Source organism: Falco peregrinus, chromosome 1, assembly GCF_023634155.1.
Source record: "Falco peregrinus isolate bFalPer1 chromosome 1, bFalPer1.pri, whole genome shotgun sequence".
Taxonomy (NCBI): Eukaryota; Metazoa; Chordata; class Aves; order Falconiformes; family Falconidae; genus Falco; species Falco peregrinus.
Window position 1 is genome coordinate 50,714,307 of NC_073721.1, and position 27,775 is coordinate 50,742,081.

At 41.0% G+C, this 27,775-nt stretch overlaps 1 protein-coding gene across 4 annotated transcripts in view; it reads left to right on the forward strand.

The window, feature by feature from the left end:
* The window catches only part of DAB2IP (DAB2 interacting protein), a 167,316-nt gene that overhangs the window by 14,564 nt on the left and 124,977 nt on the right, over positions 1-27,775 (forward strand). For all 4 annotated transcript variants that reach the window (XM_055801316.1, XM_055801325.1, XM_055801308.1 and 1 more), the window contains exon 2: positions 8,360-8,463. In XM_055801316.1, the coding sequence (XP_055657291.1) occupies positions 8,360-8,463 (104 nt within the window). The remainder of the gene's footprint in view (positions 1-8,359; positions 8,464-27,775) is intronic.

A 27,775-nucleotide genomic window follows, 5' to 3' on the forward strand; every position in this document is an offset into this window, starting at 1 on the left:
TATTTAACAAAGGAAAAGCTCTTCTTCCAGAAGATCTTAGTCCCACTCTGAAAGAAGATGCTCATAATTTTTAGCTGATGGGAAAATGAGAGGTCTGATGTTTTCTGTGAGTTGAATTGTTTTCTGTTTGAGTCATTTCTAATAAGGCTCTTCAGTCCACATAACTGTCCCGGCCACCATTCTTGTAGCTGCTGAGGACTCTATGGCTCTGAGTGGTGCTTCAGGTGCCTTTTTGTGCTTTCAGGCAGGACACACTTGAGTCAGAGGGAGCATTCCCCCTGGTAAAATGAATATAGTGTTTTTGTCATCTGTGAGAGAAACAAAGGTGATGGTAAGAAGCTGGATCTGTTTGCTGTAGTCACCGTGGATACCATTCACTATAGGCATACAACCAGCCTCTTAATTGTTTAATTCTAATATTTTGTGCCAGAGTGTAGCACAAAAGGCAAGTAAGGATCCCAGTTTATTTTTTTGTTTTGTATGTAAATGATTACTTAAGTGAGATTTTTTTACAAGCTGTAGTTCTGTAAACAGTGTCCTTAGTGGTCTGAAAAGGTAGTGAGAGCATAAGAAAATGTGAAACTATTTTTGCTCATATCATTAGATGAGTGGGGGGTGATCACCGATTCTGCTGTAGAAGAGTTGTGGGTACAGCCAGCGGGATTGCTATGCTCTATGTAAGTATATTTAAGTTAGAGATTCTACGATGCAAAAAGAAATTATTTTATTCTAACCTAAAACATAGCGGTGATGCAAGGTTTCATTAGTCTAGAGAATACCCGCTCTGAGTGTTCATTAGCTTTGCTTTTAGATGAGTCTGATTTTTCAGAGGGCAGCATTACCTGCCCTAAACTTTTGCTTCATGACCATTTTTATTTAAAAGTCAATTTTATTGCCTAATAAAGGTTTGACTTTTAATTAATTTTGTGTGGCATAATGGTTTTAATATTGCTGTAAGGGATCAACTGGAATTCACTGAGGGATCAGCAGGGCATAGGGTGATATGTTCCAATAAATAGTTCTCCAGGTAATTGAACAACAAAACTGGCCTTGCAGCTGTATTTCTTGTTCAGCTGACGAGAGCAGGAGGAGAGTGTTGGCAAGGGCATTCATAACCTGCCAGTGCTGCTTAACTGACCTTTGTCCACTGGAAATCAGACATTTTTGTGTCTCTGCTTCCCATTCGGAGTTATTCATGCCTCGTGAAGAGAAAAGTTGGCACAAATTAGTGTTTATTATTTTCTGTCGTTGTTTATTCCCAGGGTAATATTCCACTTTTTAAGTGTGCCACTATTCTAACAGCAGTTTCTAAATACCCCTTTGGATTCAGATTAAAGATCCATCTTTCCTTCCGGACTCATGTGGCCACCTAAAGCTGTCTGAAATGTAGATTTTTCTGCAGCCTCTCTTGAGTATTGGGAATCACAGCGACACAGCGACAAGTATCTACTCTCCAAGGACTGTTTTTAATTCATAAATGCTAGTTAGCTATGTTAAATCACTTCTGTCACTATGTGTCTCCTTCTCTGCTCTGTTGGGTTTGTAGTAAGGAGTTATTAGATAATGCAGAAATTAGAGGAATAACACCTAAATTCATTAAGCAATAAAATTAATTCAGAGAGTGTAATTGTACGAGCCAGAGACCGGTAATTCCTGTTCCCTCTGGTTTCACAGAAACTCCACCCGGTAAGCTCTCTGGGGCACTCTGGCGCTGTCAAGTTCTGAAGCCAAGGGGCAGGACCGGGAGGAGCACACCTTCGCTGGCGGATCAGTGCCCAAGGTCGGCAGCCAGCCTGACCTCTCTGAGGGCTGCCGGCAGGATCTTTTCCACCAGCTTTTGGTTCTGATGAATTCTTGGGTTTCTGCATGACATCCAGATGATCTGGTGAAGTTTATTGTCCTCTAAAGTCTCCTTTCCTTAAAGCACGTCACTGCGGTACGGTGCAGGGACCTGACCTCCTGTCGCGTCTCCCCAGAGCTGCTGGCTTGTCTGGCATTCCAGTCATACTTCTCTTTCTTGCTGCCTCTGATGAAGTCATCATCTCTACTTCTCTTATTCCTGGCTTGTTCGGAGTGCCATGGCATGTGTGTTGCTGACAAGCACGGCTTCCTTTTGGTGAGTTGAGGGAGACCTTTTCTCATTGCTACCTTCTCTGACGGTCATTCAGATTTGTACCTCCCTTTCTTGTTTGGAGTTGGAACAGTTTCATATCAGAAAATCAACTTGCTGGGAAGTGCCTCCTTGTTAGTTCTTCCTTCCAGCTGGTTCTTGTTGCTTTTGTTCATACTGTCTCTTCCACTAGCTGATCCCTGGAATTGTGTGTGAGAGGAGAGCAGGCGAGGGGGAAGGCGTGAAGTGAGATGAACAAACAGAAGGAGTTAATGTATTTCGTTCCCACTAGTGAGAGCATAATCCTGATGTTCTCTTGGACTAGCTGTGATTCACAAGAGCAGGTAATTCAAATGTAAAAACATGTCACTTGCTAAGTGAAAAGTAAACAGTATTAATATTTGTTTGTGTGTTTGTCACACACGATGACCTACTCTGTAGCAGTGTCTGAGAAGTTGCAGCAAAGAAAGCAGTGTTGTTGAGTGGGTTAAACAAGAGCTCGGGTGCCAGGAGCTCCTCGCAGTCTGTTCTGCTGCTGATGTCCTGGAAGCCCTGGTGGGGTTTGCTACGCTGCTCTGTAGCTGTTCCGCAGCATGAAGAACAGGCATGGAAGAGTGTAGTAAGGATTTATTATTCTGTCAACTCAGGAGCCTTGAATTAGTTAAACAATTCAGACGTGTTTATTAGTGTACAGAAACAGTTTCAGAAATATTCATAAGCTCTAGGTCCTAAATTAATGTGCAATGTTTACAGTGCTGTGTGTCCTGTTGGCAGTGAACTCAGCGGGATGCTTTCAACCCTGGCAGCTTAAAAAAACATCCTGGTGCAACACACAGCAAGCAGCATTTTGGACCCAGCTATGTGTCATAACCTGGGAGAGGTTTCAGGGGGTTGATAATTTCAAGGAGATTTCTCTTTGAAGATCTTATCCTGTGCTGGGGAAAACCCAAAACGTTACAACCTTCTGTAAATATTTGGAAAAGCAGGAAGCACTTTTGTTTGTTTCTTCTTGCTTCTGTGATTGTATAACATGGACGAGCCCCAGCACAGTGCTGGTCTGTGGCAGACACTGAACAGTGCTGTTTCAGGGGAGATTTAGTGCGTGTTCATGAAAAAAGGTTGGGAGGGCCCACAGGAGCACGGTTCTACAGCATGCAGGGGGAAAGGAAAAGAGCAAGAGTAGAAATGCCTGGTTATCCTTTGGCAAACTTAGAAAACTACAGGAAAAATGCCATAAATGAGGAGAAAACTAGATGAGGAGTTTGTCAGAATGGCCGCAGTCCTCCTTAGAGTGATTTATAAACCTTTTCCAGTCCAATTTTGAGATTTTTTTAGAGCTTCTAAAAGACCAGTAATGTAATTAGGTGGCCCTGCCTGATTCAACTGTCCAACAGTAATCAGACAACTTCTTATTGCTCATCTGTATATATCCCATCTTTATGTGGGTATTGCGTTGTGGGCTGGTGGAAATGGCAGAGAATCAGAAAGCCATCTCTTTCTGTGGGCACCTGTGCAAGCTGGCATCTCTGCTACTGGGTAATGTGGCTTTCCTCACTACACCCAAGGAATCTGTTCTCAGATCCAGTATGCCTGCACTATAATCCTCATTTAATAGACTGTTACTTAAGTGATTTTCAGGCTTCTGTGTCATAAAAGAAAGATTTGGAGGTTTTAAGTTCATAACAGGTTGAGGACTTTGGGAGAGCAAATAGCGTCCTGAGATGCTGTGTGTCTAAGTCCTCATATCAAATCTGATGTGAGCAAATAAATGGACAAATGAAGTTATAATCCTGGAATTTCTATGAGCTGGGGTATAGTGTTAAGCTAACAGAGAAATTCACTGTCTAGTGAGGATGTTATCTGATAATACTAAGTGTTTCTGGAAATGTCATTCCGTGGTTAGCTGCCTGCAGTAATACTGTTCCTCATTCTGGAATCCTTTATCTTGGGATACAAACTGGATGGCAGACATTCATTAATGAAACTCTGCAGTGTTCCCATGGGATTTTCAAGGTTTTTATCAATTCTGAATCTGATGAAAAGCATTAAAACATCCAAGGGTCACACTGTGAGTCTTAACAGAGGTCAGCCTAGGACCGCGGACTCTTGAGAGCTGTAACAGAACTGCCATGGAGTCTATCCAGCCAGAAATGGAGTGGAAAAGGCTGAATTCACATACTGAATCTGATCTCTTGTAGCTTGCTTGTCTTATGCACAAATGGCCAAATTTGTCAGAAATCACAGAAAATAGAGCTGGAAGGGATTTCAGGACATCATCTGGTAGCCATCTGCCCCAGGAGAGGGGAGAGAAGGAAGCTCGTCGTACCTGAACCTTGCCTGAACAGGGAGAGCTCTGCTGTAGAAAGGTTTAAGATGGGCTTGAATGTACATTTATCTCTTCAGATGATCAATTCCGATGTGTAACTGTTCGTGTCAAGAGAAGACTTTTTCCACTGGCTAACGTAAATATCTTCTGCTGTAAATTAAGACATTTCTTTTCCAGCCTCTAGTGGCTACAGAGAGTTTTTATTGCCTTCAGCAACCTTTGATATGGTGGCTGGCTGCTGTGGTGTTGCTGTGGGCTTGCTGCAGCAGACATCGCTAATGCCAGTCTCGAGGCAGGGTAACCTGGGCTAAGAATTTTCCTCTGACCCTGAAGAAGCAAAAAGGGCAGGTCAAACCTTTATGTGTTCGTACTGTTCACTGTGTGAAACTGTTCTGCCGTACATTTCTGGTAGTTAGGAGTTACTAATTTACCTGTAAGCTATTTTCACTTTCCTTTAAAACAAACAGCTTCCCCCACACCCAACCCCCCTCCTAGTTATTTCTGGTTTCTTATAAAGACTTTTGTAATATGTCTCACCTGCAAAGCCTCCCCTCTGCAGTGAAACCCACCGTGCTTAAATTCAAATGGAGATATGACTCCAAACACTTTATGAACCATAAGCTTAAGAATAATAGGAGGCTTTAGGTCCTGCCCCATCTTGGTATTTTGGTCTGGGTCAAACTGGTGTGTTTGAGGCTGTGCTTTGGATATGTTTTAATAATGAAGTAAGAATTTAAGAGTGAAGTTTGTGACTTCAGTGCAACCAGTCCCAGATACTAATCAGCCCTGGGTCATAACACACTCTCCCTTTCTCTGGAGAGGTCTGACCCATGTGGCTGAAGGAGGAAGCAGATCGACAGATTACTGAAAGTGAGACAATTGTGCCCTTTGGTCTGACAGACCACTGTGGCGCAAATGAAAAGTGCAGTAATACCTCTATGGAACAGCAAGTACTGAAGGCAAGAGGTGCGTTGGGCTGGGGAGCACAGCTCTGTGTCTGTGCTGAGGGCCTCTGGGGAAAGTAATTTCTTGCAGCTGCCTTTCACATAATCCCATAGTTCCTGATTTCCAGACATATATATGAGAAATGCTTTAAACAATGTTTATTTTTCTGGTCATTAAGAAAATGCAAAGCAGCTTCTTCAGCTGTCTTGTCATCTTGAACTCACTTTCAAAATGCTGTAATCAAGTAGTTTGTTTACGACAGTCCAAAAAAAAAAAAGGCCACTGTTCAAAGGAATGGGGTGGGAGTCTTAGTGTGAAAGGAGTTAACAGCAAAGGGCTTGATTGCCTCTTTGGGATTCAAAGTGTGGCATTCTGTGGAGAAAGTGCCCAAGACACTAGAAGGCTTGGCTGGAAGTTGTGAAAGCAATGGACTGGCTTATTTTGGCTGTCTGGCTTTCATACAGGTTACGTGCCCGCTGGTGAGGAATTATGAGCGGGATCTGCAAGGAAGATGTTGCTGAACAGGCACTTCACCCAGTCCATGGGTGGAATCTCACAACCTCTCCTTTTGGAGTAGTTTAAGAAACATCTCAGGAAATGTTGAGTGGAATTGCAGGTATTAGTTGTTTCTTACAGATCCCGGGTGATGGCAGTCTTTGGCAAGGGGAGAACCTTGCTAAGGGGACAACCCTCCTTGCCAAGGCTTGATGGCAGCAAATGGCAGATTGCAGAGGCCGAGAACTGGCAAACAAGCCATGTCTAAGTTTCACTGGTTATGAAAACATCATTGTCTGAGGCATTCTGAAGTATAGGTTGTTCCATCTTTAGATTTATTTGCATACTAATTTGTTGAAGCCTCCCTCTAGCAGAGTCTACCATTGAATTTCCTTTTGTGGCAGGTATTCTTCAGAATACCTCTCTTTCCCAACCAAGGATCCTAGCAATGATGTAACACTTGTTGGCATGCCTGTTGCCTATGGAATCATGTAGTAGGAGTTCCTCCAATGTCTGTTTCAGCTTCTGCTTCTTCATTTATCTTTATGCTCATAACTTTTGAAAGGAGAAAATTGTGTGGAAAAATCTGCTTTTCAGTGTCGCTTTGAAGTTGTTGTTCATTCGCTTTTTCTTTGCTTGGATTCCATATTGTTTAGTAAATAACTCAGTGTTACATATCCAAACGCTGTCTTTCAAAAGTTATAGGGTTTTCTGTAGATCAGAAGGGTTTGTTGATAAGGTCACATGGAGGACAGAAACTATTTGTGGAAAAGAAGCCTACAGAAAGGGAGAAATGCAGTAAACAATACTCCAACCCAATGGATGTTGATAAATAAAAAGGTAGAGAAGATTCTGGTGCGTGGGAGAATAAGTATGAGCTTCATTCATCTTCTCCAGGCCTTGCACAGTTCTGTGTTCAGGAGTCCGTGATTTGATGGCAGCAGACAGTATTTTGATATGTATTAGTGTGTGGCAAAAAACCAAAACCAAACCAAAATAAAATGGCAAAAGCCTTTCCCTGGCTTGTACCTTACAAAGTTATTTATATACCACCTGATTTTTGTTTGATTTTTGTACCCATTTTTAGAATTTTTGAACAGTTTTGTGCTCATTTTGAATGTAAAGATCCTTCAGTCCTCAAAAATCTTCTGTCTGTGAATGAAAATTGTAGGTTTCCAGTGCTGGATGTGGTCAGTGCTCCTGCAGGGCAGGGACAAGCTGAAAAGAAGCACTTGGCTCAAAAGAATCCCGCGTGCTTAGTTTCGAAGGAACCGGTGTTTGAAAATGAAGCTGCATTACTCAGAGGTTTGCTCAGGCCTTTATTTTGCATTCCTCATACTTTATATGGGCTTAAACTCTGCTCATAAACATGCGTCTGTATAAAGAGATCTATATACAGGTATTTTCTCAACTTGCAAAGCTACGCGCAGATCTCTGACCCATGTAGGTTCATACAGAAGGTTGTGCAGTCCCCCTCAGGCAGGCAGCCTCCTTGCCTCCTGCAGGGCCACACCACTGCTCCAGGAGGAGCATTCTTCAGCCCTCGGGTCATATGCCCACTCCTGAGAGCGGTGTAGTCCAGACACGTGATTTATTTTTTTTTTCTTGAAGTTATCACCAAATGCCTACTTGATCATGACTACAAGCCCTGCCCAGTTTCAAGACTCCCTGATCAAAAGAATGGAGATGATGCAGCTCCGCCTTTTGGGTGATGGACATGCTTGGCTAGCATAGACTCTCGAATGGTTTGAGAAGGGAAGCTTCTTGCAAGGCCTGAGCGTCATTGAACAGCAGCTTGGAAATAGGTCTATTTTTATGAGTTTCATGATGCTTTGAAAGAGGGTTTGTGAACCGAGGAAACACCACCTCATAATGCTGTTGCTGACTTTACCAAATATCTTTCTAAATCTTCTCAGTGTTAGGCGTATTTGTTAATTTAGCCTTTTCAGCCCCCTCCCTTCCTCACCAGCAGGGAAGGTGGTAAGTATTCCTATCCACATTTTAGACTTCAGCAAATGCAGCATTTAATAATTTTTTCCTAGTTTCAAAGCAAGTTGCTAGAGGAATTAGAGAGGTAACTTAAGCGTCGAATGCCTGTAACCCTATTAGCAGTTTCCCTTAGGAATATCAAGTACACAAGTGCACGCTTCTGCACTTTGCATATAATTCTCACTCAGCTCGATACATTTTCTGTTTACTTATCTGCAGACTGGAAATAACGATAATGCCAACCTGTCAGGCATTATCTGAAGCTTACAGTTGTATAAAAAATGCTAATTGTTGAAGGTGAAAGTCTTGCTGATTGAACGTTGTTCTAGGCGGCTGTGGGAAATGCGAGCAGATACAGTGGGGTTGTTGTTTTGGCTCATTTGTAAGGGCATCTCAAAGGAAGAAGCCATATTTTGCATGGTCTGCTGATGTTCCTGGACTGTTCCTGTGCTTCTCTGTTTGTAACTGTCCTTTATTTTCTGTACCATCCACAGAGTCCCCCCCGGAGAGGTGTGGGCAGAGGCGCAGCATGCCCAGCGGGGTCACTGAGAAGAACCCCACCATGGAGCCTGCTGCCACAACGCCTTTCCGGGTCACGGTAAGTGTCTCTCCCCATCTGAGTGATTGTTGTAGGGGGTTGCCAGATGGAAATAGAACTTTCTCATCCTGAGAGGAGAGGTGGCCTAGGTGAAACTAGTTGATTACTTATTTTTAAGTAGATGTAGTGTTGCTAGATACTGTTAGCAACAAGCAATTCTAAAATATTTCTTGATGAAGCAAGAAGAGTTGAGTATGAATCTGGAGTGGGTTTGCATAAGTTCTTTCACTTGGGAGACTTTCCTAGTGATGTTTCCTTTGTGAATCCTAGGGCAGCGCAGTATATTCATAGATGTATTTACTAGTCTGCAATTGTACAGTACCTCCTCATCCTCCTACAGAAAGAAAACCTGTAGAAGAACCTGTCATTAACTAACAGGTAACCTGCCAAGCTGGTGATTCCCCAGAGCCTGGTATCCTCTGCCAGCAGGAGCCTAGAGCGAGCCACACACTGTTTTCCATTTCTTCGATCGTTTTGCTTTGAGACGCTCTGCTAGTATCACTATTTTGTTGTGATCACAGTACATAAAGAATAGGAAGTCATTTGGGAGTGGAACAGAGCAGCACCACTAACATGAGTAACAGTGATACCAAAACGAAACAGGACAAAGGGGGTCTGCATGCGGAAGGGCACCACTGTGTCCATTTTACAGAAGGGAGCCAAAGACCCAAAGAAGTCAGAGCCAGTGGGATCTGTCCATGCTGAGCCCTAGCTCTGTGATGCTGCAGATGATGGAGGAGCTGCCAACAGTTTCACTGCAGCATGAGGAAGCATAATGAGCCCAACCACAGGACTCCCCTCTCCCTACCCTCTCTGCATTCCTACAAGATCAGGTGTTTGGGCTGGCTCATAGCTTTAGAAGATAGTCCCTGCCATGCCTGGGAGGTCAGTTCTAGAGTGAGTTAAGTGTCTTGAGTTACAATGTGCACAGTGGTATTTATCACTGTCTTCCCACTGATAAAGTCACTTCTATAACATCCTGCAGATATTAGTTAGACTTCTACAGTGGGTCACAGTAGTTTCAATCAGAAGGACTGTTTTATCTAACAACAATATCAAATCCAAGTAATTATTTAATTTAGGAGTACACTCAGCTGACACATAGAAGCACAATGGTGGGATCAAAATAAATATTTTTTTGAAAGTGGGCAATAAACATGCAGCTGAGAGTAGCTGGTTGGTTGGTTTTTTTTTTTCCCTAATGTATCATCGGCCTGGACATGTTTATGGTTAATGCAAGAGAGTCTTGGGAGGCTGGGACTTTGTAATCAGCTGAAGTTACCAAGATCTTTCAAGTGACATTTAAGGTAACCTCCAGTAATAGAGAGAAATTTAGTTAGAGATTTAAAAAAATAAGTACAAGCATGAAGTATACACAGCTGGAGATATATATACCCAGTATGAGTGATAGCCAAGGCAATCAGAAGGTTGTATTTTCAAGATGATGTCTGCTATATGTGGATAATAGGTTTGCACACAGGTATCTCTCAGATATTCAGATTATTCAGAGAAGAAGCAAAAGGTCTTTGAGCTGCTTTGCTCAGTACAGGTTTTCTCAGCAGGCCACACCTACTTTACAGGCTCAGCGGCTTCATAACAAACCTAAGTAGGCAGAACCAGAATTTCAAAGGAAAGACAATGGTGCAATCTAAAAAACATCTGAGCACACCCAGTTCACCTGAGAACATTTGCCCTGACGAATGAGTCAGTCATAGCAGTTTGTCCAAGTAGTTTAGTTCTATAAATTCTAAGTTTGTGAATGCATAACATTCTCTGTGGGGCTATGTTCTGTAGCCATTATACACAAACACATGCTGAATATATGAGAGCATGTTTTTTGGTACCGTCTTGTTTGCTAGATGGGAAGAAGTGATGAAAAGAGTGAGTGGATGGCAGGAGATTAGTTCTGGTTTGAAGGAATGTGTACAGCATGTGGCAAATACTGAAGACAATGAAACAGAAAAATGGTAGAGTATGAGATGTCTTTAAGCATTTGCTGTGAGGGCATGTTTGGATTTCTTTTTCTGGAGATGATGAAAGTTACTCTCCTAAGAGCTCCGTGTCAAAACACAGAGGGATTATTGTCTTTTGGTCTGATTCTTCTTGTGGTGTCACCTTTTTGCTAAGCAAGGTGCGTCTTGTTTCAATGCCAAGAGGGAAACTAATTTTATTTAACTCCCTTGTTCCACAAGCCATATACCCTCTATCTGAATTGATTATCAGTTACAAATGCTTTAAAACTCTGAGCACGGCAGACAGAAACATAGTAAAGGTAACTGAATAGGCATGCTTTTGCTTTGTGCATTTCATTTATCAGAATCTATCGATCGATCTCAGTAAATGAGTATCTTTGAACTTTAATGTACTACTTGTTGATGAAAAAAGGCAAAGAATGATGGGAAAATCTGGATTCTTTGCAAGACAGAGGATTTGGGAGTGTTTTTCTTAGTGCACTTGTAGTCAGTGAAAATAAAATGCTGTTTATTCTTTTTCCAGTGGCCTATCTCTTGCTTTGTGTTTTTAGAGAAGTTATTCCTGTCTTTAAGCAGGTTAGCTCTTGGTAGTGAAAAAGCCTACACATGATGTGGTTGCTTGCTTTGTTTGGCTCTGTTATTCGGTATGGATTAAATAAGGGTGGTCATCACATGGGTAATACACAGGATTTGTCTTCTCTGAGTTACAATCCACTATCATCTCACTTCTGTTCCTGCTCAGCCTGCCGAATGTTATTGCCATTAATATGAATGGCTTCATTACATACAGTTTCTATGGCTGCCCAGATTTCAGCAGATGTCTGACTTAAGAAATATATTCTCCCTCACCTTCCTTCATTAACCAGATGAACATTAGCAGTCAGTCCACTCCAGCCACTGGGAATAGTAATTAGTGCTTTAGTTTAGTGGTAATGGGATTATTACTTTTGAGCCTGCTGCTGTAGGTTTTGATGTTGTAAGCTTTTCATACTTTACAGCTGATTGTTCTTCCCTGACATCTCCATCCTTCTGCTGTTGAGTCTCCAAGGGACTAGTAAGCTCAGGAGCCATTGAATTCAGCTCTTTTGACAGTGTTGTGCTCCCAGTTTCTTTCTTTCATTTGAAAACCAAAGCGAACTAGGGTGGAAGTGCTCCTTTCCTATACAGAAATTTGCCAGGCAAGTTGCAGTTAATTGGGTATTACGTAGTAGCTTCAGAAAACAGTATCTTATGCTAGTTTTTGAGTTATAAAATATAACCTTGGAAATCAGGTCTTAAGATTTATGCATCTTAATATGCAAACTGACTGTTCTTACTCCTGCCACAAAAAGAAATTTTTAATAGAGCTTCTTAAACATGAAAAAAATCTTCCCTAGTCCTAGTTACCTCATGTTGTAAAATGATTATTTTCCATGTAAACTCAGTTAACTTCTGTGCTATCAGAGCTTTGTATGATCTGGTGCTGTCTAATTAATTCAAGTCTCTAATCCAAGTAACTGCTCATCTGAGGTCCCTGATTCTGAACCTGCTCTAAGCACCAAGTTCAGTATTCAGTTTTTAGTCTGAGTCTGATTGGAAAACTAGGAATGTATTTCACATCACCAGCTGTAGTGCTTTCTGTGGACTAGAAGAAACCTTTCTGGCTGCTGCATCAGTGCCCAGAAACAGTAGGTTTGGTGCATGTTTTATACAGGATAATATAAAAGGTTTACAGCAGGAAAATTCTGCTCCTAATGAATTTATTATATCTGATAAAAGTCGTGGAAAAGATCGAATGTCCTCTCATACATGTTTGCAGGAGACATCTTTAGAGTTAAATGGCCTTGTTGGAAGGATTCCTATTTGTCAGGATTCTGCGCCTTGAATTAAGAGACCTAATTAACAAGTGCTTCAAGGAATGTCAATGTCTAAGGATGGAAAAAGACAGAAAGAAGGCTTGACTTGGCATGAGACATCAGTTAAAATGTTGCCTTCTTAGGCAGTGACCCAGTGCTGTCTCCACTGAGGATGGGGAATTGGCAGCAGCTGATAACGCTCCGGCTGTAGACATGAAGGTAACCAAGGGCAAATGCTGGACTCTCCTCCGTGCTCAAGGGGAGATGAGTAAAGCCTTGCTGTTGATTGACATTTACCTTTTAGGAGAATACAGAGAAGCATTTAGCCTCTCTGCATTGAATCCAAATAGCTGAAGGTGTGAGATGGGTTAACCTTGAAATTTGTCCTGTATTTTATCAAACACAGGGACCAGAAGATGAGAAACGCTGCTGGGTACTAGAGAAATCCTCTTGCAATGCCCACCTTGCAGGTGTCATGAGCAAGGGTGGGATGGCTGGGGCTGCTGTGTGATGCCTTCTCTCCCAGCCCATTAGAGTACTGCCATCTATCGACTGCTTTTATTAGAGCCCGGTTGATTGATTTCTCTCTGCAAATCTCCCAGGCCAAGCAGAAGTCCAAATTGCCAAGGAACTTGTGCAAAAGAGTTGGACTAAATGATTGGATCAAGAAAGCAGAATGATTTCTTGCTGTTAGTCTACCTCTCTGACGGTTCAAGGAGCTTCCTTCCAAACAGAGTGAATTAATGAGACATGTGTAGTCCGAATATTTCTAAATGGTTTGAAAATGTCTCTCTGCCTTCCTTACTGAGTTGTGTCTGAGGAAGCCTCTGTATGCTCTCTTATCCTCAAATGCTAGATACAGTTTAGTATTTTCTTCTCCAGGCTATTGATCCTCAATTCTAGTAGCAATCATTTGCTTTCTAGGATCTCAGAAAATGCTTCTGTGCTGCTTCTAGTTGAAGCCGTATTGGCCACAAAAAACCCCCAACAAACCAAAACCAAAACACATTGCAGCTATAAGTTACGTGATCCAGCTGTCCATCTGTGGAATTGTGTAAATTGTATTGGAAGAGAAACAATTCTCAGAGAAGCTTCTAAGGCGAAATCGAGTGGTATAAACACACTCTTCACCAGCTCCTTGTCAGTCATGAAGATGAGTATCATCTCGTTTTCTCATGTTCCTTTATAGTCTGCTTGTTGTCTATTGTTTTGTATTCGAGTGTGATGTCTGGGAGGAGGAGCTGTCCTTTGTGGTTCGTTTGTCATTGCTCTGCCTTTCAGGCCCTTTAATAATGAAGCATTTATAGTCACAAAGAAATACAAAATCTTTTTAGGTTTTAGTTGTTCTTCTGCTTGTAATGTTAACTTGTTTTCTAGCAGTTTTTCTGCCTGTTTGTGTTGGACCCAGCTGAATTTACAGTGATGCCTTATAAGCTACTCTTATGGCATTCCTCCATCTATCCTATTTTTAATCCATGATAAATGAATTATTAAAAACAAATGGCATATCAGTAAATGGAAACTCCTAGAGAGATGAAAGTGAGTAACTCTTCTACCATTCCTCTTCACTGAACATAATCCTAAATAATGGGATCCTGGTTCAAGCTGCTGTGGACAAGATATTGAAGGATTTCCCCCCAATTTTTTGCGTGTGCATAATATGCACTATTGTCCATTTTCCCTCCTAAATTTTATTTTTGTTTTCAAAAGCAGTCATGTAAATTATATTTTAAATAGTTTGACTTTATTTGAGTTTATCTTCCTATATTATGTGAAGAGCTGAATGGTGCTTCCCTCGGCATGATCACCCCGTCTTTAATTGAAATGTAATTGTTTACTAAACCATTCCAACTAGAAGAGAAAATTACTATCATTTTGGTCTGTGGCTGCATACATTAAAGTACCCCTTTTATGGGGACTGAATTTAAGGAGAATACGAACATTATCACAGATGATATATAAACATAAAGCTATTATCATTAAACTGTCAACTGCAACTGAATTTGGATAACCAGTGCTAGTGGCAGCAAGAAATATGTAAATTACTTTGAGAACGTATCTGTCAATTCAGTCACTGTTTTTGGAACAGGACATGCTGGGAAGCTTTGCCGTTTCGGAGCATTTTAGGGATTGGAAGAAAAATGAGGTTGTTTTGAGCATTTGCAGTTATTTCTAGTCTCACTGGTACTGTTTTGCAAAAATTAGGACTGCTAACCTGAATGTCAGATTCTTTTTTGTCAGGTACAACAACGGCATGCAGACTTTGTACTCTTAGAGCATCTTTTGTTGATAGATTTCCAGACTTTCCACAAAGGTGGCTAGTATCAACACCCTCATTTCATAACTGGGAAAACTGAGATAGGGAAAAGTTAACTAACTTAAATTTGATCATGCAGCAAAGCCAGGAAATATGTCCTGAGCTGAAATTCTTAATTTTTAATTCCCAGTCCTAGTGTTAACCACGAGCTAAGCTACTCCTAATTACTTCTCTGAAATCCTCCTTCAGTTTCAAGAGAGTTATGTATTCTTCTCAAACTTCATGCTGTCATGTAAAGATGAGTGAGTGATTTTCTGGACTCCCAAGTCATTGTTCCTGGGTCAGGCATGCCTGGCTTTCTTGCTTTCTTTGCCAGAGAAAGTTTTCAAATTTCCAATCGCTTGTTATTAAAACTAGAGCTCTCTGTCTTATTTTTCCAAGTAATCTTGTTAACATAACTCTCTGGGTATTTTTGCTCTTTGATTTTTGGAGGTACTTTATGAGACATGGGATAAATTCTAGTTAAGGCATGAAACATAGATATTTTTTTTTTAAAAAAAGGGAATCTTTACACAGACTCAGTGCTGCCTAGAACAGGAGTTGGAAAAAGAAACTGATTGTAAATATAATATGTTTAACTATTTGAGTCTGACCTTTAAAAAGTCTTAAAAAAAGACTAAATAAAGTCTTGAAAATCTTCTAAGTAAACTTAGAGTTTCCAGTTAGGGGAGTACTGGAAGACAGCGTGGTTAAAGATACGTGGGATTGTCAGATTTGAGCACAGAGCTGCAGTTCAAACCACTGTGGATTTATTATGTGCATCAAGCGGGAGACAGGAGTGACAGGATAAAAGACATGGTGCTATGACCTGCTTCACTGAAAAGGACTCAGCAAGGCAGGGTATGGATTTTTTTTCGGTTTTGAACTGAGTATGTTTCAGGGAGGTCTCTTTTTTTCAGAGCCTTCAGCAGTCTAAAGGATAGTTTCACAGAAAGGAAGAGGCATAAGGGCTCATCAACAGCGTAATTCACACACAGAGGCCACTTTTCTTTAAAAATATTATTAATCCTATTTTTGTGGGGTGGAGCGTGGTTTTGAAGTGCTTTTGCTTGCTATCAAACTGTCATGGTTGGACAGCAAAGCTCTGTTCCGCAGGGTCTGTGCAGACAGCAGCAAGGCTGGCTCTGCTATGTGGCAGTCAGGAGGGGATGGAAGATGACCTGATGTCATTAGCATCAGTTAGAGGCTATTTGAATTAATAGAGCTTGGTCAGCTCCTAAAGGGTGAGGATCCACACAACCCACAGTCAGACCCTCTTATTTAATCTGCAGTGATGGCAGTTTCCACCAAGAGGGAAATGACCATGCATCACTAAATTGCTGTGCCCCAACCACCACTGAAACATATTCAGCACCAGGGAAGAAACTCACATTTTTGCTTCCTATGTTAGACCTGGGCAGTGGATTAACAGGGGAGCTAGGGAAAATAAGGTCAAATACGGTGTAGTTCCCAGGTGAGAAAGGGGAAAACAAAACATTTCAGCAGGTTGTCTGGCTCAGCACTGGGTGTAAACTAGCACAATTCCATTGATTTTATTTAGCTGTGCCAAATGTTTGCAGTTTCTCATTCTTTGAGGACACCTGGACCCACTCCTCTGTGGTATGTGAAACTCTGTGGCTTTCAGAGAAGAGCTGTTCAGGGTCCAAATGAGGCCAGCAGCAGCAAAACTTGTGACAGAAGATCACATCCTTGTGCCAGGGAAGAGACTGGAGACAGAAGGAGTAAGAGTGAGAAAGCAGCTCCAAGCTCCCTTTCCTGGAAAGCCTGAGCAAGCTTTTGTGGGAGAAACCTGTCTTGTTCTCATGATTTTCTGATTCTTCTCTTTAGATCACTTCATTCCTCCACTCCTGTAGAAGCAGTGTTGTCACCATGTGAGAAATACCAACAGTTCCTATATGTTTTCATGGAGAGAGCCCATGGGAGAAATATTTAGTATTTAGGCTGTAAGTAGGGCTAATAGGAAATGCTAATTCACATTTCATTCTTTTGATCAGTGTATATTGAATGATAATTATAGTGATAGTACTTGGCACTTCTGTAGCACCTTTCATCTGAGGCTGTTAAACTGTTCTGCCAATCTGAAAGAGCTCAAGCTTGAAGTCACTGTGGGCTTGCAATTTATCATAATGCCTTAAAATAAATGGGGAAACTAAGGCGTGGAAAGATTATATGACTTTCCCCATCTTTCATAATATGTGTAAAAGTGCTGGGACTGCATAGCAGTGCTGCTGGTCATCTTATAAGGAACAAAATAAACTCAAGGCATCATTTAAAATGGTGAAAATCATTAAAACTGTCCATATGACTGGCTTTTAATCTCTAAAACATGTTTGTTTGGCATTTTTTGTGGCAATTTCACAATTTACTATAGGCAGAGGTGCCCTGTTGTATTTTTATCTGTTGCAGTTGTTTGAATCCCCTCCCTCCCCCCCCCCCCCCCCCCCCCCCCAGCAGACAATCTCAAAGTCTTGCTGGATTTTTCAGCAAATGCCTGGATTCATATAATTTCTTTAGTCTTGCATTTCCAAAGGATGACTTGAACAGAAATGGCTACTTCTTGCTCATTTCAAAACTACTACAAGAAAAAATTTGGTAGTATTTCAAACTCTTCCCAAGAAGTCCAAATGCAAACACCCTGTACTAATTAATGGGCTGTAGGGAGACAAATGAATCTGACTAGTTTCATTTCTGTGAAATGAATGAAAGGCAGAAAGTAAACAAACAAAAGCTTTAATTTGTTTAAACCTCTGTGCACTGAAAAAATCTCAGAATGTTGATAGCAGAGAGAAAAGATGACCTTTAAAATATACAACTTGACGGTGTCCCCTTGATTTGTTTCTGGGTCATAGATAAAGAATTGTACTGCAGATATAAAGGGCAGGATAATAAACACATTCCATTCTCCCACGTTCAATAGCACTGATGTTGTGCTTTCAGAAAACAAATAGTGTAAGGTATTATTTGAATCTCTGAGAGAGCTCCAGTAGAACATGAGTGTCCATTTAATCAGACCTTCATCTCTGAACTTCTTCCATTTGGGAATTTGTATTGCTTTAGCTCAGATATTCGGTATTAACTTAGATTTTAAATTGATTGCAGTGGAATTAATAAAAATGTGTGTCATTGCCACAGTTAACACTGAATTGTTATCAATAAATTTATTCCCAGTTTTCACTTAGTTTCTGGGTCAGACTTTTTTCTCACTTAAACACTTCTCTTTAATAGCCATAACTTTCCGTATTTTGAGCTGTAATTTCTTGGACTTTCATTGTGATAGGTGGTTCACCTGTCACCTGCACAATCTGGTAAGAACTTAGGGTGCTGTGGCAGGAAATCATGTAACAGATGCTCCATCCCTGTTGGAAGTGATCTTGTCTGTGGTGTTCACCCCTGTGGAAGCATCTGACTGAGCTGTATCAGGCACTGAAGAGCTTATGGCACTTTCTGTTGAATGGGGATGCTAAGTTAGATCATTTGGAAGTTGTTTTGGAGGTTTCTTCTTGCCTTCCAAATCCCAAACCAGTGCTGCCTAATGTGAGAGCGTTTCTCCAGGTGGTGACACTGTTGTTCCAAACCAAGTGCAGCTCCTTGAAACGGCAGGTCTGATTAGGATGGTCTCATGATGATTACAGGGTCTCATGATACTTGCAGTTGAATAACTTTTTTATTACTGTGGGTCTGTATGTTAATGTACATGTTAAGATGGCATTGATTTCTATAGACTTTTTTCAAACTTCAGTTACCATGGAAGCAAGGTTAACTTTCTCCTCCATACTGTCACTTCAGCACTGCACTCTGATAAGCAATAGACTGTATTTGCCCTCCCCACACTCCTTTTTTTTTTTTTTTTTTTTTTTTCCCCCCCCTAGTGAACAGTGATAGTCACAGCTCAGACATGAAGGGTAATTTGAGAGAGAGGTGCTACAAGCTATAATGCCTTTCCTGAAGTATTCAGCTATTCGTGGGCCTGGCACTCTGCCAGCAACTTTCCTGTCTTTATCTTCCTCCATAATTACAGTGGATCATATCTCACCTGCAACATTCTTCAAAGCACCAAGGAAATTAGCTCCAGAACTAATCATGTCTTTATTTCCTAAACCTTTCCATGTAGTTATGTATGCTGTTCTGCAGAACAGGATTCGCAGTGATCAGTACAACCTGCCTCTGCCTGCCCTTGTCTCTTCCCTTCGTTCCTGCCACTTGCAAGATCATATCCACATATTTCCCATGGTGCGACAGTCTGGCCTGATTATAGTAAATGATCAAGTTCCCATGCCTTCTTTGCAACTGGGGGGAGATTTGCCTGAGCGCGTTCTAGGCTATGACGTGCAGAGCTGTGTTGACTCATGTCATGTTCGGAGAGCAGCTGGCAGTCCTGAGGGGCTGCACCATAGCTGCCTCCTTGCCACAGCCAGTGTGACCTCTGCAGCCCGCTGCTCCAAGGTGTGCAGCTAGTGTAAGGAAAGGTGGAACCCACATCTGTGCTCATCTGTTTTATGCAGATGTTGCAGGAGTGAGTGGAATCTAGGATTAGTTTTCGTAGCAGTTGATGATCTACTTTAATACCGACAGTAGAGATGACCATGTCTTTAGAAATACTTGGGAGATAGGGATGTGGTATGGAACAAGATGGGAACTCATCATGTCCAAGTAACGCTCCCCCATATCCCTACACCCTTTAGCTTCTGAGCAGTGTGATCACTTTTCAGAAGAACAGGGTCAAAAGGGCATCCACGTACCTTGTTTGGTGTTTTTTACCTCCCTGACAAATCTAGATATTTTTAAGATTTAAAAGTAGTAATTCGGTTTTGCTAATATTGGGAGGTAGAGGAAGGTGCCTTCACTGGAAACAAGGCGCTCGGGAAGTGGCACCACTGATGTGGCAGCCAACTGTAACCGAGGGGCAGCAACCAGGCCGTGCCTGCCTCCTGGCTTCAGACCTACTTTGAATGAAGCCTTCCTTGGCAATTAGCAAGTGAGTCAAAAACAGTTAAGGAATAAATGAATGAGACTTAAATCTGCCTGATAGAATTGAAATTTCCTGCTGGGTGACAAAATTCTGCTTTAAAGATAGTAAATCCACTGCTAATAATTAGGCAAGAAATAATCACTGCTAAGACCCAAAAATAGGATCTGCCACTTGCAATGTCTGTCTTATTATTTTGAGGGATAAAACAGCAATGAACTTAATTTTTGCCTTCAGTTCTTGAAAGATATTCTTTTTGGTTTTTATCTTTGGCAAAGGTTCAGTTTCAGTGTCCTAGGAAACATAACTATCAGCTGTGTAGTTTATTGCCACTTCACATTACATTCTTTGCCGCCTTAACCCAAAGATCAGACACAAGGTACAAGCTTAGGGGGAAAAGGAAAGGAGTAAAGGTTGGGGGAAATAGCGGGGAGTAGTCTTGCATTGGTTTTCATTGCAGTTTAAATCGATGATTGAATATTTGTGATTTCATCTGAGAAGAAAAAACTGTTGGGTGCTTTTCATTTTTATTTTGCATCAGGGGGCAGGTAGAGACCTCACTTCCAGTATCTGGATGGAAGTGTGCGTATTTCTAGCCTCCAGTTTCTATTTAATTAGGAGGGGACTTTGAGAGTTTGAAAGCTATTTCACAGATTTATAAAACCACCTAAAATTCTCGATTTTTGTGTGGCACAATTTCAAGTAGAAAGATTCTTTCTACCTCAACTGAAGGATTATTGCCTGTTACAGCCTGTTACTAAGCTTTCTTAATCAAAAAATGGCCTGATGTGTGTGTCATGAAGGACAGAAAAACTCCCTGAAAGCAAGGCTGGTATACTCCTGTAAGCATCATATGTGTGTTATATTTATCACTTCATTGTAATTTTTCTCCCTTTTTTTCAAAGCTGTAAGCAGAAGGTGAATCTGAAATACTCATTTTCATAAATTTTGAGGTTAGGACAAATGAGCTTCATCTTAAGTATTTTCACAATGTCTGGAAATTAAGTTGTCTAGAAAGGTAGATAGGGAAAAATGAAAGACTGATGTATTATCTGAATTATAGTAGGTATTCACCGTACCTTTACAAAAGTTAACATTTTTGTTTGATTGCAGCTGTAATTATTGCTGAATACAGATGTTCCAATTTAAGCTTCAGAAATGTGGTGGAAGTCTTTGGAGACAAGAGCATCTGCCTGAAACATGAGTTTCATATTTGAATGAGTAACTTTTACTGCAAAATTACGCAATGAATCCCTATATTCAAAGGATAATAATAATTTTTTATTCTAAACATATCATCTACCAACTGCTTTTTAAATTTATTGGCCTAGCAGCTGGTTTTGTAGAAAATGTGTTACTAAAAGCGCATGAGATTTGTCAATGAAAATGCAGCAACTTGATGTTGATACCTTTCTGTAGACTTAAGAGATGGTCATCAATATTGTGGAAAATGGGGTTATCTCTTCCAGTATTTGCTCTGCTCTGAAGATTTCAGATGGAAGTGAGTAGGAAGATGCCTGATGACTAGGTACAATGTGACATCCGCACGCTGCTCCAAGGCCATAAATCAAAGTAGGGAAAGCACATATAAAACACACTCATGAAACAGTTTACTCTGTATCGTATAGCAAACGCAGACTTTAAAAGAGAACATTAATGTAAACAGATTTATGGAGATGGTTTTCGCATCTCCCCTCTGTGTTTATTGCTCATCCTGGTGAGCTTTGATACCTGTTTTAACAGGAGGCGATGTATTTGAATGGCTAGAGTCCTGGCATTGGAATGAAGCATTCTTCAGAGGTAATCCTGGCTTTGCGGCTTGTCTGCTGTGTAGTCAGTGTAGCAAATCACTTAGACATCTCTACCTTCAAACTCGTTTCCTCTGTGACCTGCCAAAAGAATCTATTTTGACAGTATTTCCTACCTAGTATCCCACCCCTACCTGCACTCCCTCGTTTCTCCCCTCCTCAGACAGCACGCTTGATGAAGCATGGATCTTCCTGTGGACTGTCTTTTAAAAGTCATATTCTCATTTCTGATATTGCAAAAGAATTAAGTTAACCTGCTTTGTATGAAAAGATGCTTTTTTTTTTCCTGAAATGAAAGGGCAGATTGGTTTATCCGGGCTATTCATACACAGGTTATGTAGCTGGTATAAATGTACTGAGCCCAATGGTCATTCACCCACTGGACTGAAGATCCACCCCACAATAACAGTTCCAAAGTGCAGCTCTTGAAAGCTCCTGGGCTTCTTAGACCATGGCAAAAGCACCAAAGGACAAGGATGTCTATGGCCACGTGCCTTGCACTAAGTTACTTACCCCAGCAAGCAGGATCCTTGACATGGTTACATGGCGTTACTTTGTGCGCCAGCTTGAAGTCTTAAGAACCTGCAGGTGTTTTCCCTTGGATCCTTCTACAAAAACTCTGAGTGATAGAAACCATCAATCTTTGCAGAGTTCGGTTGTTTTTCATGCCTAAATGGGATCGCCAAGCATCCAAATACACATTGCTACCATGTCCTATAAATTCTTTGTTTTATCTTCAGTTAAATCACAACTACATTTTAAAAGCAGGATGAATGTAATGATTCACAGCTGATATTGAGTGTTTAAGTCATTATTATGCTAAAAAAGTATTATGAAAGTTTAAATTTATAGGAGTGTGAATAATTTTCTGTCATCTGGGGATTATCCCTTTTAATCTAAAAGGCACTCATTCTCTCCATATCTGAGGTTTCAAAAATATTTGCCTGATTGGAATCTGTTGCTCTCCATTGTAAAATAAATCTCCTGTGTGTACAGTGCGTGGGAGACTGTAAATGTGAAACTTCTAACATTTATTGAAAGTGAAATACTTAAAACTGTATCATAAACAATTGAAGCCTCTGAACTCATAGGATATGTTTTCAAAGTGTTGGATAATGGTTTAGCTGTGTATCTCCTGGATTTGGAGTTTTTGTTTGAAGTCACTTAAACTCTCATGAGCCTAATCCATTGTGGATAGTTTTTTTTAAAAAATGCATTGAAAATTATTGTGGGATTTCTTAGGAGTCTAGGTGTTGCTTTTCTACCTATGGCCTTCTATCTTGCCTTGGGTGTTTGCTGAAAACCTGGGTGTTTTCCCTAGCAACACAATGGATGCCAGGTCTGTAGTAGCTGTGCTTTGTGAGAAGCTGTCCCTGGAATAATTGCAGGCATACCTGTCATTCCACAAGTAAGAATGGGCATTTTTTAAATGCAAACAAGGTATTAGCACAGCACATGTAGGCTCACATGTAAGGTTTTACAGATGCATGCTGCCTGCAGGCTTGCTTTCAGAGGTCCGTGATCTGAACTGCATGAACAAGAGTGTACATTAGAAAGAAGCCATTGAAATACTGTCTTGGAAATTACTTGAATAGAGTGTGTTATATATGTGACAGCCATCCTGACTGGCTTTCCAGAGTCAAGATTCAGTTGGTTTAATATGCAGGCAATTACCTGCAGTAAAACAAATCATAATAATCATCCAACCTTTTGAGGTTTTAGGGGAAAAAAAATAATCACTCTTTATGCCTAAACTGGGGAAGTTAGCATGCGCTGATAGTGATACTTTGGGGAGGGACAGTTCATCTCCACCAAAAGGATCCTGGGCTTCCCCATATTAGGAGTCTGAACAACCCCTGGCATATTGTTAAATGGTTTTGGTATTCCCCTCTCCTTCCTGGCTGCATGAAACTCAATCTCCAAAGCTCCCAAACCCAAACCATTAGGGTTAACTGCCTTTTCTCTTTTCGTAAACAGTAGTAAGAATGACTCTCTCCTAGAAGTCATAGATATTGGGATGTTCCCTCAAACCTTCCTTAATGAGCCTTACTTTGGCTGGATTAGTTTGCTTCTTAAAACCTTACTTGGCTTTCTGTCTTTTTACGTTACTCGATTTTACTCTTTGTAATAACAAGTCCCAGAATATGAATAATGTGATGCATTGTGTTTGCTTTCCAAATGACTGCCATAATTGCATTAGAAAGCAGGCTTCATGTACAGGGTGAATCCTTTTTTTCATTTAGACACTGCTGGGACCTTCAGGGGCTATCAGAAGGCACTTTGCTTAGTCCTGAGGTCAGGACATAGTTTTTCCTCTGCTGCAATTACAACCTGCCATGGCAGTTGCCAGCACTTGGTTTTGACTTCTGTTCAGCAGTGACAGCTTTGTTCTAGGGGACTAAAGATGCTCAAGAACCTAATTTGAGCACAGTTCTCTAAGGAGAGAGGGAGAGCAAAGGAAAGCAAAGCTGAGAGTCTCTTTTCCTGCATTTCAAGGAGAAGCAGGGTCCTGGGATGGCCATGGAAAGCTTGGTTCCAGGAGCTGAAGAACAGCTCCTGCAAGATGTTACCTGGTCTAACTTCTGTTCACCTTTGTGAAGCTGGCACCGCCCAGCACTGCCGGGGAGGAGCTCTGCTTCTCTCAGGATTGTTCTCACTAAAGACAAAGTTTTGTATATGAACAGTTTATCCCCTGGGATGGCTGACTCCATTGTGCCAGCTAAATAAGCAAACTGTTTCACCCCACTGAAATTCTTTCCCGGGTGGCATCCTTGCTTGGCTTCACCTAGACAGATTTTTGCTAGTCACTGCTCTCTTTGGGTTGGTAACTGTCTTTGTTCTTCAAGGTTACTTGCATTCTACCTGTATCTCTGTTTCTGCATCATTCATCCTTGATTGCTCAATTACCCTTCTCCTACCTTCCTAAGGAATATTTATCTGTCTTATTCGGGTATGAAATGTTGACAGTATGATAATTACAGAACTGTGAACAAATAATCCAGAGTAGTGTGGTTTTGTTTTAACAGGAGAATAAAAGAATCCAAATTGAAGAATCAGGTGATCCCTGAATGACAATGCCTGTTGAATTGCAGTTGTTTTCTAGGTTCTTCCTGACAGTTGCATTCCTTCATTTGGAGTTTATTAACATCCCACCTGTTCTATGTGCATGTTACAAGTTGTCAGTGCTAATTGGAGAGGGCAGACCGAGACTTCCCGAGTTTCCTGCTACCTTGCCATTAGACTTGGCTTGCCTGAAGTTTTTGAGTGTTGTCTTGGTCAGGGATTAAGGGTGTATGCTGGCTGTGGGTGAGTATTTCAGAGGCTGGGAGAGGAGTCTTTCCCTGGTAGAAAAAGGCAGAAAAGGAACAGAGTGAAATTTTGCAAAGAAACATTTAGCGGAGTATCAGGAGAAATGTCTCGAGAGCTACACGGCACTGAGAGCTGCCAGTCTATGCAGTTCTTTCTCCAGGACAGCGGGAGAAGACCCTGTGACCAAGACATTTTCAACAAGATAGGTGAAATCTTTATAAAAATAGAGCGTAAGCAGCAATCCTTTATTGGCCAGAAGTGGAAAAAGGATGAGCTGTTATGTGCTGAAGCTATTGCTGCTTCTATCTGTGATTTGCTGATACGTACATGTATTAGATTTGCCATATTCGTAATTAACCCTCAGTGCCTCTCATTTGACATAATTCCAGTTTTCATGACCTAGACAGACCTCCACTGTCCCTTTAGTGACCAGTGGGACTTCAGTGCGTCTTCATCTGATTTTTCAAATGGACTGAACTGAGTGTTTCCAATGACACTGCAAATTTGATTAATCTTTTGCCATAGAAGGGCAGTGTTGCTAAGCAGCACTTACCAACATGAGCTGTTTCTCACATTCCGGGACTGCTTTATGGCCTGGCTCACAGACGTACCCTCTCGTACACTTAAGCACTGTATCACTGTGTTTATTCTCCGACTCTGGATGCTGGAGCAAAAGTCAGACCACAGCGTGTGGAGCAGTAGGATTTGAGCTTTTATTGCCATCTATCACTGGACACGCAATGTTTCTGCAGATACATTTTCATTATTTTGGGGTTTATCCGAATTCCAAGATACTTGTGTTGCAGAGGGGCTTTCCTTACCCGTATAGAATAATGTTTTAAGGCAACATCATTCAGATCAAGTTGGTGGTTCATGGATGTATGTTACTTGCTCTTATTCCAAGATGTAATAAGAGTTTCTTACTTCATCTCATCTGCATGTTTCTTTAGGTGCTCACAGGATGACTGGGAAGGGTCCTGAGATTGATGAAATAAAATTGAGAAACCGAGGGACTTTTCACCCACTTGAAAAAAGTCACGTGTTCAGCCTCCTCTAAACAGGAGGAGTAATACTATCTTAGTCTGTGTGTGCATTTCTAGGTCCAGAGATAAACTGGTTTGATTTTCCTTGTAAGTTCACATCTCTTGGGCTCTGTGGAATTGTGTAGGCTATTGCTCTCCTTTGCCCTTTCCCTGAGCTTGCATATTAGGCAAGTCTTACCAACTGGAGTAAGCTAGTTTTTGTCATGTCTACAGAATTTTTGTTTGTTGGTTGATAAACTTGCAAGAATGTAATTTCCTAAGGTTAACTCGGCAAGGATTCTCATAAGTTTGGGCATGTCTTCAACTTCAAATGATGCTCTGGCTGCCATTCTCTTGCCTATCATATGCCCAAGTTCAAAACTTGATCCTATGGAAGCACTGCGTGTGCTAGAAACACACTGTTTGGGAAGGGCACTCCACAGGGGCTGTCTCTTCGGTTACCTCGTGAACAGAGCCCTTTATCACATCTGACAGGAGGAGACCAGGATGATAGGAAAACAACTTACAACAGGCAAGTTCAAATCAAAAGAGCTGACAGTAATAAATTATATATGAAGTGTTTGAAAGGATACATATACTTACAGGCCCATGCCTCTATACACTGAACAAATAAAAAATATTTGATCCATAAAGGTCAGTGCTATGTGTGAAATTCCCTTTCTATCTTGTATCGATGCCAGGAGACCACTTGGTGGATTACTTCTGTTCTTCGGCTCCCAAGAGACACATCTGATGCCTAAACTCACCCTCAGTGTTTTTTTTTTTGTCTGTGTACTTCTTATTGTAGCTTAATACAGTCATGTTCTATGGAGAGAATATTAGCGATGCACACTCAGGTGTCTTTACCTGTAACAAACAGTATCAAATGCTGTCCAAAAAAGGTTTGTATTTTACTTGAAAGCTAAGGCTAACATCGGTAATTGTAGAACTGGGTAAACTCATACATTTATGGCTATAATAAGGTGCTTAGCATTAGCAAGGCTCTACTGGGTTCACAAATACAAATATTAATTAGCTATTCAGTGGAGCCTCAGTGAAAGGGTATTTCCATGTGCTGTGGAAGAGCACCATAGATGCTGTGCAAAAGCAAAAAAGAACACTGATTCCAGAATTAAAGAAGTTTAATATAAAAAAATAAATGAAGATTCTAAAGCCCAGAATAAGGACAGATCTGGCAGAAAGGGTTTACTCCCAGTTTTATACCTATAAGCTTATCCCTGATACACTAGAAAAAATGGACACCCAGTATGAAATACAGCATTATGCCTTTGTGTTCGTGGCAAATATTTATGGCAGTTTCATCATGAGTAGTGAAAAAATTTCTGATGTCCTTTCAAGTCCTCGTTGTCATTGAGATTTGCTTGAACTGAAACAAAAAGACATGGAAGAACTATAAAAATAACCCCAATCTGTTCACAAGTTCCTGTGATATGCCTTTATAGCATTTATTCTGTGTGGTCTTTGGATAAGAGCATAAACCAGGGCTTCTGTCTGCTTTCTCAGCGTTCCCGTGAGACCAGCCCCATCCCAGGGCCGTGGTTCAGCCCCTCACACTTTGCCCCACGTGTGTTTGGCCAGCCTTCTCCCTGTTTTCCTTGCTCATTGTGCTTAGAAAATACGGAGAGCTGCCAGGAGTCTTTCAAAGAAAGCTGCTCGTGATGTATCCAGCCTGATTTATTGATATATGATTTTTAAATTTTACATATATTGTGTTTCCATGGTGCTGACTTTTTACCTTTAAAACTTTATCATGTGGTTTCACTGCGAATGAACATTAATGGTGTGGGAGTCAGTTCCAGATATGAGACGTGCATCATTACTTTATGGTTAATAAAGCACGAGCTCAAGATTTTGCTGTCTTTAACACTCTACTTAGTTTTGCACCCCTCCCTTTTTCTCTCTTCTTTCCAATTTTCTTATTGTTGGCCCAGGGTGTGTGGAAGTACGCAGTTCCTGCATCTCAAAGGCATATATGGTTTGGATGCGTTTGCACATTACTTTACAAGTAATAAAATTTAAAATATTCCAATATTACAATTTAATATGAGATTATTCCCAGGT